General features: G+C 38.8%; 1 protein-coding gene across 1 annotated transcript in view; it reads left to right on the forward strand.

Annotated features, from left to right (window-relative positions):
* The window catches only part of USH2A (usherin), a 676,006-nt gene that overhangs the window by 428,627 nt on the left and 231,237 nt on the right, over positions 1–16,142 (forward strand). The window contains exons 38-39 of the mRNA XM_045809720.2: positions 5,962–6,112; positions 6,696–6,838. Coding sequence (XP_045665676.2) covers positions 5,962–6,112; positions 6,696–6,838 — 294 coding nt within the window. The remainder of the gene's footprint in view (positions 1–5,961; positions 6,113–6,695; positions 6,839–16,142) is intronic.

Here is a 16,142-nt window from a genome sequence, read left to right on the forward strand (position 1 = left end):
ATATTCCTCATAATTAATATCTTTTTTAATGACATATGGTTTAGTGACTGGAAATTGAGTCTTGCCTTCTGTTTTCAATTTGTTTATGACTCAACGACTCAATGTATGTGTCTGAACTTTAATTTTCCATTCTGGAAACTAGGATTTAAAATCCTTGCTCATATGTAGCTATTTCAGAAAATGAGAGAAAATGTGTAATCCAAGGATTTTGAGTATGTGCCAGGCTTTTCAGTGGTGCAGCCAGAATGCATGTAGATAAAAGACCATGGTTTCTCTTGCATTATGTTAACAGGGAAATCTAAATGAGGATGCCAACAATATACCCTCTCAAGTGGGAGGTGGGTGGTTTGAGCTAGGCTAGAGTCAGATTCCAAGTGAAGCCAGGAAGAAGCAGCACATGGGCTTGGAATGAGCATGGGCAGAATTGATGGAGTCTAGACCCTGGAATCACGCTGAGACGTAATTACACCGCAGGAACCATCTCACATGGTCCCCATGTCAGTGCCCCTTCAAGGCCTGTCCCTCTGAAAGACAAGGTCCAGTGCACATCTGGATGTGAGTTTCAGACTTCTGAACCCCCCTGAAACACTTATACCTCTTTTATGCTGTGTACACTTTCTGTGTTATAGTTGAGTCATATCTTATTTCTCTACTAAATATAAAGTAGATGGTCTAAACTCCCCTTTCCCTCTATTCTGCCCTTTCCGTTCCCCCAGCAAAGAATATTGTGCAGAATGGTATTCACTCTATTTTATTACAGATTTGAATTTAATACAAAGTATCATAGACTTCTTCAATATCTTAATGCAGTATTTTATTCCAACATTTTATGTATTTTTTATAAAGATTTATTTTTTTATTAGAGAGAGAGCAGGCACATGCAAGCAGGGGGAGGAACTGAAGGAGGGGAAGAGAATCTCCAGCAGACTCCCCGCTGAGCATGGAGCCGGACTAGATCTCACAACCCTGAGATCATGATCCGAGCCAAAATTAAGAACCAGTGGTTTAGCCAACTGCGCCATCCATGTCCCCCATTCCGGTATTTTAAATGCACACACATACACACAAAACACACTGCAGTAGTAACAGGTTGGTGGGCTGTCCTGAGAAATGGGTGAGAAGTGCACTGAATTCATTTTCTCCCCAAAAGTTTCCTCTTTTGACCACTACAGCCTTGGTAATCACCAGTTACATGGCAAAAAGAAAAAAGCCTCTGCTTTTGCTTTTTAGAGTTCTCCTCAGGGATCTATAATTTGTAAGGAGCAAAAGTTTAGGGCATTCTGTTTGGTTTTTTGTTTTTGTTTTTCTTTTGTTTTGTTTTTTAGATAGGGAAGAATCCACAAGTGTACATCATTTAAAAGTTTAATAAAATCATACATTTAAAAGATGATAGCATCTAGACTAGTCCAATCTGTGATTTAATTTATGGCTTACTGTGTTATATTCATTTTGCTTTCCAAAAAAGGTTAAATTTGAAATTTTATTAAAAACTCCCTTCCTTTGAATTTATAGATTGGGGTAGCTGTTTTATCCACTTGCTGTGTAGAATTAGTATTTACTGGACAAGATGTGTTGATTCAGGAGGTTGTCTGTGGAGTGCTTGCCCCGTGAGGGTCATACTAAACTGGAGAGAAGCTTTTTGAGCAACAGAGCATCTTGGAGACAATATATCAAGCTGATAGATACACGGCTCTTCTGTTAAGAAACCAGGGGTGAAATTATGGCTGGCTCCCAGTTACTGCTTTGGCTAAGGAGTCTCTAAGGAATAGATCTAGGATAAAAGGGGTTAACCAGAGGGGAAAGAAAGGTTTCTAGAATTCAGTGTTACTAGAAGCATGGAAAATGAATAGTTATATGTAAATAATTTAAGATGTTCACTCTGTTTGGAATATTTTGCAATTTTATATAATCAGAGGGTGACCAGTTTAATGGGCATGTTTTTTGTTGTTGTTATTGTTATCACTCAGAAGAGAACCTAAGATACTGGATTATTATGGAGCCTACTTTGGGGCATGCCTCCATTCTTTCTTAATAGCGTGATCATGCAGTTTTAAACATGTGAATGGATTTTTGTGTATATATTTAAAATTCCACAATTTTTTCATGTTGATGACTTAACTGATTTTTCTTCCAAATTTGGACTGTCGATGATACGATATTCCTTGACACAGAAAAATTAGAAAATAGTCAAATAAGGGGCATGACCTTATATGTTCTATGTCATACACAATTTTGTACTTTCCTTTTTGCCCATGCCTTTTCTATATATGTCCATTTATTATGAATCAATTAAAAAACATAGAGCAAATAAGAAATAATCATTGTTAAAACTATATGTGTTCACAGATAAATGATCAATTAACAAGTCGGTAGCAGTGGATTATGGGATAAGTGGCCCTTGACAGAAATCCTACTGCATCCTAAGCATGTCACACCTCTACTAACTGAGGGAGCAATTTCATACCATTTCGTCTCTCTTAAAGCATCCGGTTCATCCTCACACTTTAGCACTGAGCTGATGTCTTTGTTTTCATTTTTTTCACTGAGAAAATGGAGACCATCAGAAGAGATCCTTGCTGTTTTTCTATCATGAAATCTCTCTCTCTCTCTGTATTAGCAGTCTCTGAATTAACTTCTGCACAATGGGTATACCATCCCTGCTCTGTTCAACAGCCGTCGTGCCCTGCTGGCTTGCTTCTCTCTCTCCCACACAAGGAATTAGCTCTGGCAGTTCTTCCTTCTGCTTCATTATCATTCCCCACATCTCTTCTGGATCTTTCCAATAGGTATGCATACACTATAACATCTCCCAGTTTTTAGAACACCTTCCTTTAACACCAGAAGCTTCTCTAAATGCTGCCCCATTTTCTACTCCCCTTTAGAACAAAATCCTTCAAAAGAGTTGCCTGTGCTCACTATCCCCTCATTCCCCTCCCATCATCCCCAGTCACACTGCCGTACCCGCCCCTGCGCAGCATCTATTCTTGGAACTGTCACCATACACCTCCCCTGGGCCAAATGCAAAATATAATCCTGGCTCTTTCCTTAAACTCTCAGCACGTTTGACAGTTGATCAGTCCTTCCGTTTGATATGCTTTCTTTACTTGACTTCCAGGCTGTACCGTCTCTAGGATTTTGTCCTCTCTCACTGACCACTCCTTTATGCCTCCTTTGTGTTGGAAGAATCCTCCTGACCTCACAATGTTGGTGGACCTCATGGCTCAGTTCACAGACATCTTCCACACTCCTTCCATCTACACTCACCCCTTGGGTTATTTCATTAAGTCTCAGCCATTAAATACCATACACACCTTCCTCTACAACTCCTATCCAGACTCACACTTGCAGCTTCTTCCTGGATGTCCCTCCTAGAGGTGCATGTATGCCTCTTCAGCGTGACATGAACAAAACAGGATTCCTGATCTCCCCCATAACTGATCTCCCTTAAGCATTCATCAGCTCAACAATGGTGCCACCATTCACCTGGGAGGTTAGGTTCAACACAATAACATCATCTTTAACTCCCTTATTTTCTCTTAGCAAAATACCCTTCACACTCACTTGAAAGCAGAATATATCACCAACTCTGCTGCTGTTACTCGAATCCATGCTGTTGTCATCCTTTACCTGGATTGCTACAATAGGTGATTTCCCTCTGTCTACCCCTGCCCCCACTCCTCCATTAGCATAGAGTAGCCTTTATAGGTTCCAGATTGCACCATGTCCTTTATTAAAACCTGGCAATGACCCCTAAATCCATTTCAAAGGAAATCCAGAGCCCTTTGTGTATTTTCAAGGCCTAGAACTAGATAGGATCTCAAGGGATCTAGACCCTGCCTGTCCCTTGAACCTCTTTTCCTTCCCCTCTCCGTGGCCTGTGTCAGCCACATTGGTCTCTCCACTGTTCTTGAACACAACCGATGCCTCTCCTTCTTGCTGCCCTTACACTTACCACTCCCTGGCTGGATTGCTCTTCCTCCAGACACTCATGACCACCTCTCTCATGTCATTGAGGTCTCTGCTCAAATGTCACCTAATGACATGTTCTTCCTATGATTTTCCTGCCCAGTCTGAATTATTACATAATAATAAAATCGCACTCCTTTTCACTTTCTCCTCCCTTACCCTGATTTATTGTCCTCCGGAGCTTAGCTGTCTGGTATGATCTTATGTACCTGTTGGCTTAATGCTGCTCCCTCTGTTTACATGTAAGTTCCACAGGGTCAGAGGCCATGTCTGTTTTACTCCGGGCTGTTATCCCTCCGCACAAAGAATACTTCTCTGTACAGAGTAGAGGCTCAATAAATGTTTATTGAATAAATTAGTGGATTATTGATGAACTCAAAACCCTTACAACAGATTGATGAAACCTGTAATGTAATTCGTCTATTCTCATCACTGGCCATTCATTAGCTTCATAGTTCACAGGCAGGTTCTCCGGCAGGAGAAAGTACGTAAAACACACACACTACATAAGGCTATGCATAAAAAAAAGTTGAAAATGAACCCTCATAGTTGTTTTCATTATTTTGATCCCTTCTCCTTCTATGCTAATGACCTCTAGTAATCTTTGGCCATTAGAAACATATATTACGGTAATTAGAGTGTTCTAAAAACTTACATTATAGTAGTACTCAAATTATGGTAAGGGAAGTTCAGATCAGTCCAACATCATAATAATAATGGCAACAACTAATAATTACCAAGACCCAAAATAAGGTGCTTTATTTACATTGTCTCCGATCTTCACAGCAATTCTCAAAGAAAACTGTCCCCATTCTAAGGATAAGAAATATAAGCTCAGAGCCATTAGGTGATTATCCTGAATTCACAGAGCTTTGCTTAATTTCTTTTGAGTTTCAGGCTAGCTTTGGAACAAATTTTAATACGATAGTTTCATTCAAGTTATACCTGTTGAAAAAATTAATAACCAGAGTCATCTTGTCATTTTTATTTATTTATTTTTTCTTTTTTTAAAGATTTTATTTATTTATTTGACAGAGATAGAGACAGCCAGCGAGAGAGGGAACACAAGCAGGGGGAGTGGGAGAGGAACAAGCAGGCTCATAGCGGAGGAGCCTGATGTGGGGCTCGATCCCATAACGCCGGGATCACGCCCTGAGCCGAAGACAGACGCTTAACCACTGTGCCACCCAGGCGCCCCTCATCTTGTCATATTTAAAAAGTAGAATAGGCTTTAGTTTCACTCATTCCTGTTAGACCTTGTAGAACTATTCAAATAGAACTCCCTGGTAGATGTATATCAAGTAGATAGGCTGAATTCAGGAAAAATTGGCCAGAGATTCAACTAAACTAGAAAAAGCAACATGTATGCTTCAACTTGCAACATATTTGAATAAGAGCAAATGACTATATAAATTACACGAGGAAGAACTTTAGTTTTTAAATTTTCATAGGTGAGAATAAAGTCTGGAATGTACTATTTTCAGCCAATCATATATATTTATCATTGTAGAAAATACGTTTGTAATAAAACATCCTCAAAAAAAAGAGCCAGTTGTGTTCATGGATAGCAGTGTGATTAAGTGGCAATGGGTGATATAGATGGGAGAAATAAAAGATCTGGACTCCTTCACTGTTTGATTGCTTGACTGCTTAGCAAAGAGTTAAAATAAAAAGGTACTTTAATATTTGGTTCACTAAGTTCCCTGCATATTTTCAATTAGATAAACAGAAGTACAGGTGGGAATGTGCTGCATATTCATTTGTCTTGCTGTTTGGGGGCTGGCTTTAAGATTGAAATACTAATGTAATTGTGTTGAAATGAACAATAAGGAAGTACAGTAGTTCAGGAATGAAAATGTTAAATTAAATGGACCATGTTTAACATTGTTGTTGATCCTGAGGAACAGTTTTTCCAGTATATGGAGCATTTCGATTCCATCCAGCATATGTTCTCCACAGTTTTCTCTGCTCTAATTCATCTGTGTTTTTCGACAGCTCCAGATGGCGTGCTGCCTCCAAGGCTTTCATCTGCCACTCCAACCAGTCTTCAGGTTGTCTGGTCTACACCAGCTCGCAACAACGCTCCCGGCTCTCCCAGATACCAACTCCAGATGAGGCCTGGCCACTCCACCCATGGATTTCTAGAGTGAGCATCCTACTTTGTCCATCCTCCTCACTGTCACCTGGATTATACAATGCGGACATAACTTACATTGTCTTAATCTTTGAATAGGTCAGTTCTCATTTGCAGCAAACAAAGGCCACCTTTTAAAAGTACAAATAAACAAAAGACAAGCAACGCCCTAGGGGATAAGTATTTGCTTTGCAAAAATACCTATTTTTCATTTATATAGCATTAAGATTTCTTCCCCCTTAACTTTCCATGAGCATATGTATTGCATAAAACAAGCATACACCTGAACTGAAAAAAGAAAATGCTGTATATACAAAATTATAATACTTAGTCTACAAATTCCACATGGCAATCAGTCTCAATAGCAGACTAGAATTTTTTCAATACTACTAGAATTTACATCTCATATAAATGCAATAGTACAAACCCTCAGCCAAAGAGCTCCTTATTTTTAGAGAGATCTCATACGACGACAGAAAATCACAGTACTTAACTGTATGTTGACATTCTCTGAAAACTCTTTGCAATAAGATTTTACTGTTTTTTTTTCTTTGAATGTCTAAATCTTCCTAATGAACACTTCTTTCCTATGTAGGTTATTTTCCAATCCTTCTGCATCGTTAAGCTATGAAGTGAGAGATCTCCAACCGTACACAGAATATGAGTTTCGGTTGGTTGCCTCCAATGGATTTGGCAGTGCGCATAGTTCCTGGATTCTCTTCGTGACCACAGAGGACAGTAAGTGGTCTGAACAATACACCGCCAAATGTTGTCTACATTAGGGACTATTAAATGTCTTGAGTTTTTCCAAAACAGAGAAATAAGCCTCCACTGTTTTCTTGACAGTTAGTGACAATAATCTCTTCCAGGGCAAGGGTAGTCACATTGTCCAGAAAGAAGAAAAATGTAGGCTTGGGAGATTGGAGGGTGAGGACTTAAGAAGAAAAATCACTACAGGAAGAAGTAATTCACGATAAATTATGACATGGCCCCGTTCTATCCTTCAGGGTACATCTAGGTACTCTGCAAAAGGGAAGTTATCGCCTTCCACTCAGTGTATTCTACTTTGGAGGAATTCCAGCGGGCAGAAGGGTATGAAATAGGGGTCTCACTTCATGAGGCTGCTTACTGTGTCATTAAACGTTTTCCTGGAAACAGAGTCCATTATACTTTAAGTCACACCTGAAAGACGGACTTCGGAATAGAGAAGTAGAATCTGAGCACTATTACAGAGAGTAGATTGGGATTGCCTTATTCAATCAAGAGACTTCTCTAGTTTTCCATGAAAGAGCTGTGTTTGCATATGTAACTTTTTACTAGGTTATATATAGAAAATAAATACATGGCTATGATAGTTTTATACAAATTATTTCTATAATACTTCTATATGGAAGTATAATTTTTTTTTTTTAGAAAAGTTTGAAATTAAATCAAGCTCTGCAGAGTGAATGAGGACACTGTATCTTTGAACAATGAGGTTTTTAGGGTTAATCTTGTCAAGTCTTTTAATCAAAGGCTCCTTAGAAGATGTGGCTCAGTTGGCCAATTGCCATTCCGGCTCTATATCCAATGAAGACCTGAGTGACTTTCAAAAGGCTAGATATGAATCAAAAGACATGGTATTTGAAACAATATCAATTGTATATTAAACAAATTCTTTTATTTCTCTAATACCCTTAATTATATTATTTTAGTGAGGATAAGCCATCAAATGAGATAGAACTATTTACCTTCCTTAAAGCTTACTTTATTTTTTAAAAAGGCCATTATGAACAATAATATATAATACTTCATCCATTTCTCCCAATTTGTAATTACTCCCTGGGAGCAAGTTAGGTACTTTACAAGGGCACATCCAGTCCTTTTGGTCTCTCGGGTACCATTTAGTAAATTATCAGCACAGTGCAATAAACGACACCCAAGACCCAGAAGGCATTAATGCACTATTCAGTGCACCTACACCCCTTTTAGGGGGAACATCACACACACTCTGTGGAATCTGACAGCATAGTCACCAACTGTATACAGATTTATGAACTAGAGAGCTCACCCTCAAAGTAGAATTTTAAAGAAACATTTAAAAAAAAAACGACTGAAAATAGACTTTTAATTCTCCTTCTTAAGATATAGCATGCTTGAAGGCACTCAGTAAAATTTACTAAACATAATTATTCAGCCCACTGCAGAGGTGGTGGATCCTATGACGCCACATTGGAGGAGGAGGGAAATGGACTCCTTTTTTGGCCCCCACAATTTCTATTCCCACAGAGAAAGGGCAACACTTGGATTTCCTCAGTGGTGATTCTTCTTGACTAGAGGCCATGATCTTCTATCTACAGATAGGAAGTTACCACATAAAGTATAAAAAACATTGTAAAGTACCAATTAGCATAGCATTCTTTGTTGAGCAAACTTCTCCTGCCTTATCTTACCACAAAGCAGGTCTTACAGACTCTATGTGGTTAGAATTTTTATGCATGCAGACATTGCCTTCTTTGTGATTTGTAGGGCCTGGGTTTGAAGTGACTAGTATTAACCCTTCATCTTGTTTAAGAATTGGTAACACATGACTATACAGCTGGTATTAACCCAAGACACCCAGCCATCATTTTTATTCACATCCTTTCCCTGAAACCTATGACTTCTTTCTTCTTCTGCTTCATGTGCACACTGCAAAGGCGTATACATTATGAAAGAGCCAAAGGCTGGCCATTTGCCCCCCTAGGTTAAGTCACCAGTGCTTGCTTACCCCGGAGACATAATGGCAGCGCACTCTGTATTTTGGGTGTCAGTGGAGATGGATGCCATCTCTGAAAGGATGTGCAATTGAGTTGACAAAGAGTGAGTGATTGGCATTGGGCAAAAGCAGTTTTTCTGTCAGGGCCTCAACGCATTGCTTATGAAACCACCCGTGATGACAGCTCCATGCCAGAATCACACTTCATACTTGATCCTGACCAGCACCGCCCATTTGCCCAAGTGCAATTTCTAATGTAAAAATTCTACATATCATCTTACAGAATAAAACAGAGAAGTCACCTCATGCCCACATTTACATTTCATACCATCAATAGGCACCTTTCCACATCAGCCAAAGCCTCAAAACTTCCCGGTGCCAAAAAAGGTCACCAAGAGCATATTTTTAGTGTGATATAGCAAGACTGTGATTTTCGTCAAGCTTGTGACATGGCTGAAACCAGAAAGAGATGCCTAAGCAGGAAATGAACTGTACACAGAGAAACAAATGCTTTGAGTGCAAAGAGAAGTTCTCATGGACAGAGAAAAGGGTTGTGAAGCATCTTAATAGATTTTTTTCAAATAATTTGTCATTTATATCAGAGTGCCACCAATATCCAGTTCCATGCATTTTTAAAAATCTAGTGTGCTGATGCCAAATAATAATAATGCACATTTCCTATGAATATTTTAAATCCTGTTAAACGTGTGTTAATAAAAGATGTTTGTTCCAGCCAACTTGGTCAGTGTAGTGTTCGACTATTTGCAACCAGATAAATACAAACAACTTGTGGTTCTTGTTTTGTGTGGTGTGTGTGTGGTTTGTGGGTTTTTTTTTTTTTTACATGCTGCTGGCAGTCCAAGCACCTGGCATATCTGCAGTTTGCAAAATACATTAAGATTGTGTTAGACTTGGATGCATATGATTGATAACATGAAGACACTTGCCAAAGCACTGAAATTTTTGGATATTTTTTAACCTGAAATACCATCATTCCTGATTATATTATTGTTCCCTTTCTCTTGTGTGCTCACAATTGTTCTTTGTGCAGTGTATGCATATAGAAATTGTAGTTGGCTGGAAGGGCAAGTTTCCTGTAACTTTAGCATGTGGACATGTACTTTGGCCTGCTAAAATCCTGCTCTGTGGAAAATACGAGATAACCTACTTCTCTTTACAAATGTGGATTCTCTAGACCATCAAAAGTCAGATAATCTGTTTTTCTCAGCGTTTTTCAGGTAACAAGATAAAAACATGGAATATCTTTAATTCAGTCATTTTACCAGCAAACATTTATGGTATACCAGGCAATTAGATCAACCTAATGAAAATGAGATTGTTTTCTAAAAATGACTTCTTTCAGGTTGGTTCTAGAGTAGACCATTGGGTCATCACATATTTTTAAAAGACTTTAAATATTTGATCATTTTACTAAATTTGAAGTTAAAGACTCCACATTTATATATATTTTTTAAAGATTTTATTTATTTATTTGACAGAGAGACAGCCAGCGAGAGAGGGAACACAAGCAGGGGGAGTGGGAGAGGAAGAAGCAGGCTCATAGCGGAAAAGCCTGATGTGGGGCTCGATCCCATAACACCGGGATCACGCCCTGAGCCGAAGGCAGATGCTTAACCGCTGTGCCACCCAGGCGCCCCTCACATTTATATTTTTAACCACGAATCTAAGAAGCATTATTAAACAAAATTTGTGGGATTTGAACAGTTTATTCTGTTGATTTACTTAGACAACTTTCCATGAGCTCATTATTTTGCTAACTGTTCTTGGGTTTTGCCTGGATGCTAGAACATAGGACTGTGTATCCTATCAGCTATACAGAGGAATTTTAAGTATTTTTACATACTTTATGCATTCTCTATATTAGACCTTGTTATTTTTCCCACACCTATAATTGCACTGTGAACAAGGGATGAAGCAATGAGGGATACTATTCTAGTATCTGGATCCTGCTTTACTTTTTCTGTCCGTATTTTTGAGTGTCCTCTCCCCAACCCCCTCATTGATCTCTGAGATTCTCACAGAAGGTTACAAAGGAAGAGAGGTTCTTCTGAAGTGAGACAGAGAGACATTGAAATGTTCATGGACATCTGTATCTAACAGAACACATTTCTTCCTCATTTGTTGTCTGGCAAAATCTGCTCATTTATTAAGCCTCAGTTCAAATGCCACCTCCTCTGTGAAGCCTTCCCTCCTCATTGCTACCGTAGAATTGTGATTTGTATTGTGCTTCATCAGTAGCCGCTTCTGAACTGTAACTTCTCAGGACCTAAGTCTCTGTCTCATTTATCTTTGTACCGTAGTCTCCCCTTATCTGCCATTTTGCTTTCTTTTATTATGGGTTATGGCTGTTAATCTCTTACTGTGCCTAGTTTATAAACTATCGTAGGTATGTATGTATAGGAAAACTATAGTATGTATAGGGTTCAGTACTATCTGCAGTTTCAGGCATCCTCTGGGGGTTTTGGAATGTATCCCCTGCAGAGAGAGGGGGATGACCATCTATCCAGTGCCTGGTGGAGGATCTGATACAGACCAGGTGCTCCAAAATGATCAGTTGAAGTACTGATTGAGAAGACTTTATATAAGCAAACCTGTGAAAACTCAACCAAGCAAACCTTATCTGGGTACCTGCCTTTTCCCAGGGACTGAAAGTGACATCAAGATTAAGGATGATGAAGACACTGTTCTTTCCTTGAGGCACCCATTATCTAGCAAGGGGGACAGAGAGCGAAATTGTAGAGTATGGAGAACTGAGGCTTCTGTGCGAGCGAGCCCAGAGGCCGAGCATTTCCCTCCACATGGGATGTCAAGAAAGCCTTCCCCGAGGAGAAGACCAGGAGAAGGAAAGGGGAATGATTTATATTTGGAGTTCACTTTTATATCACATTTCAAATTTTTTCCTCACAACTCGTCCAGAAGAAGGCAGAAGAAGCAATTGCTGCTGGGTTGTCCGCTGACATAGGAGACCTGGGGGGTGGCTTGCAGGGTGTTCTGCCAGTGGTTTCAGCCTCACTCTAAGATAAGGCAGGTGAGGATGAGAGGCAAATGTGAGAAGGAAATCCCCAAAGCAATCCTTTTTCTCTCTCTTGATCAGAGGCACCCTGCTTGCTGTCCCTTTGATTCAACATTGACTGTCTTGACTAGGATAATGAATGTTCCAATTAGAGAGGCATCTGCTAGCCCAAAATCATGTCTATTTCAAAATGAAGCAGGGAGGGATATATAAGAAGAGAGTTCCAGAAGGAAAACACTTTTTCTTATTCTCGAAACCTATACTCTGAGTCTTGTGACAGGGAGAAGTAAAACTGTGTTATGAAATTGGATTAATTGATCAAGATAATTCTAGAGCAGGATTTTCTGGATCATTTAATAAATATATTTGTGCTCTTAGGAGTATTTAAGTTTTGAAATTAATATTGCATGGCCAACATCTTTTTATTAGTGTGTTTTAGAATTTGAAGTCTCAATCTGCACCTTAAAAAATGTTCTCTGTGAGAGAAAAATAGGAATATTTTAAAATTAGAGTGGAGCATATTTACATCAGGAGATTTTATTTTATTTAATGAAGAAATATGAACTATAGGTTTCCGTAGTGCTGCAAGGTTATTTTGCCTTTTCCATTCTAAAGAGGCTTCCTAATTGTTTTAAACATTAGGTTCTGAATGCTGACATATTTATCCTTTCAAACAGTGATTATGGGTATCCTATTTTATCCATAACAGAAGATCCATGATGAAAAGTAAATTATTTCATCTGCTGATTTAGAGAGCAAAATGTCTCTGTATGCATATCACTACACATTTTGTTTTCTGGTGCATGGATCCCACCCCCTCCAAATTCTTTTATTTCCAGAATTAATAAAAGCAAATATTATATTTTTATATTCTTATTTTTATATCCTAAGATCCAAAGCTAAAAGCAAGTAACAGAAACTCCTTTGAAAGGATGGATTGGTTAATGAAATGTTCTATCCACCTGGCCTCAATTTCCTCCCTGAGCCCTTGGATCTCTTTTGGCCACGGAAGGCATACTGTTCTTCCAAATCTAGAACTTCCAGTTCTTTCAGGACATTTTTTCTGCTTTCATGAATTCTCACATCGACAATTTTCTGTCCCAAACTTTCAAGGAAGAATCCATAGGCATTCACTGCAACAGTATCCCCCAGTTCTGGAAGTCAAAGCATTCTTCCTAAACTATATTCTGCTCTCTTGTGGGAGAAATGGAGAAAAAGTTTCCCAGTATTAGTTCTCCTACTGGCAGATTATCAAATAGTATCTTCTCAATTTCAACAAGCTTCTAGTCTCCAAAAACTCCTTTTATTAGACCTCAGTGAGATGCCTGTGTTACACAACCCATTTCCTATTTTATCAGCTGTCTAGAAGCTCCACGTTCGTTTTTGTGCAAAACAAAGGGTACCCATTTTTAATATTTGTTTTGGGATACAATTATGCCCTCTTCATCATCCCAAGATTAATATTTCTTTACCTTTAGTTTATTGGTCTTATTTCATTTAAGTCTTTTATTATGAGCTGTCAAAAATCCTTTTTGGGAAGTAGTTGAGATATAAATAATACGTTGATAAAAGAACTCATGATTAAAGAGAAGATAGAATCCATCACTCTTCTGCTAAGATCAGTAGCGAACATTGAAAGGCTACATTAACAATCAGCATGTAATGTATTGCTGTATGTAATTATACATCCATCTATTTGCCGCCTTGATCTTGAATTCACTGGCAAATTTAGGGGATATTCATGTGTGGAGTTCATATTACTGAACATAGCTTTTAAACTGAGTTTTTAATTAGAATGGTTAAAAGTTGCTTTAGAGCAATAATGAGAACATAACAGGAAAACTGAGCAATTGTGGGTAACTCTAATAGCAACCAAGTCTAGAAGACAGACAACCACTGGAAGTTATATCCACGCCGAAGGTGGGAGTCATGCGGCCTGTTTATTCCCACGCGCACTGTTTATTCCCACGCGCACTGTTTATTCCCACGCGCACCCACATACACATGCGCGCACCCACATACACATGCGCGCACATGTGCGCACACACCCTTCCCAATACGCGCACCTGACTGTGAAAACAAATAAGCAGACCCCTCCGCTAACGATTTTATTACTCTATTTGAGGCTGGGGCTGAACTTTTGAAGCTGATGAGCGAAATAGTTTCCCATAAAACATAATTTCATTTGCCAAAACGAAACTACTTTCTGTTATTAATGCTGTAATGAAATGGCAGTGATTTGAACAGGAAGGATGCTCCTGTTCCCAGCTCCAGGAGGGAGTTCTCTAAACAATTACACCCACGGAGAGAGCTGTACAGTTGTATTTTCATCACTGGCCAGTTGAGCTCTGTGGCTGTCATACTTCCCAGTCTCCCCTCCAGTGACAGCCGCATTGACAACATGTTATACTCCACATTGATTTTACAGTTAAGGAGCTGATTGTGATATATAGGGATTTTAAGAATTCAGCTGAGAGGCTGACTTTTGCCTTTTATCATTCCATTAAAATTTTATAACCATCTTTTTCATGTCATTTCATCCATGAATTCTTACTTTAGAAAGTGATAGCTACCGCTGTGAGCATAACTTTTCTCATGTTCAGAGCTTTTTATTGTATTAGCAAACTACCCCAATTATAGTTATTACTCATGTTTTACATAATTGTTGTGACCCTTTCCACCATGCGGGAGCATGCCAGTTGATTTGTATATAGAATTAGATGATTCGGCTTATCATTTTAAAGCACTAAATCGAAAGAGTGCCAGGAGTCAGGATTTAACACTTCCCTGGCCAAAGGAGCTAATTAAGCTGCTTTCAGCTTCCTCTCCTGAATCACACAAGTTTAAGGACCCTTCTTGCAACAAGAGCAGGGAGCCCACTCGGCTAGAGTGGGAAGCTAATAAAATGTATGCTGGCTTTTAAGGGGAAAAAAAGCACAAAATTGAAATTGAACATCTCGTCTTTCCCAAGATAAGAGATCATCTTTAAGGAAAGCCTATGTTCTGGGAGAGTTTGAAGTGCAAGTTCATCTCATGACCGTAGATGTTTCACCTATAAAACTACCATCTGATTCAGGAGAAATAAAAGGCTTATCCCCTTTTAGAAACAGAAAACAAACTGTATCATTGTTGTTTCTTTTCCCTGAAGAAGCTGGAAGTTTGAGAGCGCACAAATGAGGAATAATTAATTAAGCAGGACCCTGCTAGAAACCCTCACAGAAACTATCCCGATTCTTAAATGTAGATTATTCTCTTTTAGGGGGTTGGTGGTGAGATAGGATAAGGCAGTAAAGACTAGAATCACCTCTGTTGATTTTATGGACCCCAATGTTGGAGGATCCGGTTTTCCAAAACGACACTGGCATCTTGTAAGACTCACGCTTGCTTTTCTTTGGGAAAAAAACCAAATCTGGATGACGAGTGTAGATAAGCAAGGATCTGTATCCCTATTTTGATATAGTAATTGTGACTGCTACTATATGCCAGAGAACAAAAGTAAGAAATGTCACAGAAAATGAAAGCTAACATCAGACTAACATGGAAAATGCGATCCCTATCAAAATCACTGTACTTTTAGGATTTTTCTCCTGCAAATCGGATGTATTACCAAATTGTCAGAAACAGCTTGATTTCAGGGTGAGCACACTATAACATCTTTCCTCTCAAAAAGTAATTAAGATTCTACCATCAGTCCAGTTGGTGACAAATGTGGATCGTGTTTTATGAAAGTGGGCTCATATCCATGCTCATATATATAACCCAGCTATTATTGTAGTCACTGGCTTTAAGAAGGGGCGATTGCATTTAAAATTTAAACCTTGGGTGTTACACTGAATCACATACACACACTCACATAATCAACGCTGTTTTAAACAATTACTAAATCCAAGTATATCTTCTTTAAAGATTTTCAATAAAATCTAATGTTCACAGAAAAATCTCATAAATGTCAAAATTGCTGTGGGCAGAAAAGGGGGATATAGTATTTTCTTGATCTGTTGTAGCAATTTATAGGTTTCAGGCCGTGGTTTATAAGAATGCTAAATGTTCTGGAATTACAGCTGTTACTGATCAGTGATTGAGCCAGATTTGTGTTATTGCACCATGTTCTTGCTTGTACCTAGAGAGCAGTAAAGCCTCCATATAATAAAAAGCACCTGCATTTTAAATGAAATTTCAATTGAAAAACTTAACAGCCCTTCAAATTGCAGAATTTAACGCAGCCCAGTAAAGCTTAAATAACACTTTGCCTCCGCAGGCTGAGGGGTTTG

This window comes from Ursus americanus, chromosome 2 (assembly GCF_024610735.1).
Source record: "Ursus americanus isolate L20-20 chromosome 2, mUrsAme1.1.p, whole genome shotgun sequence".
NCBI classification, from domain to species: Eukaryota; Metazoa; Chordata; class Mammalia; order Carnivora; family Ursidae; genus Ursus; species Ursus americanus.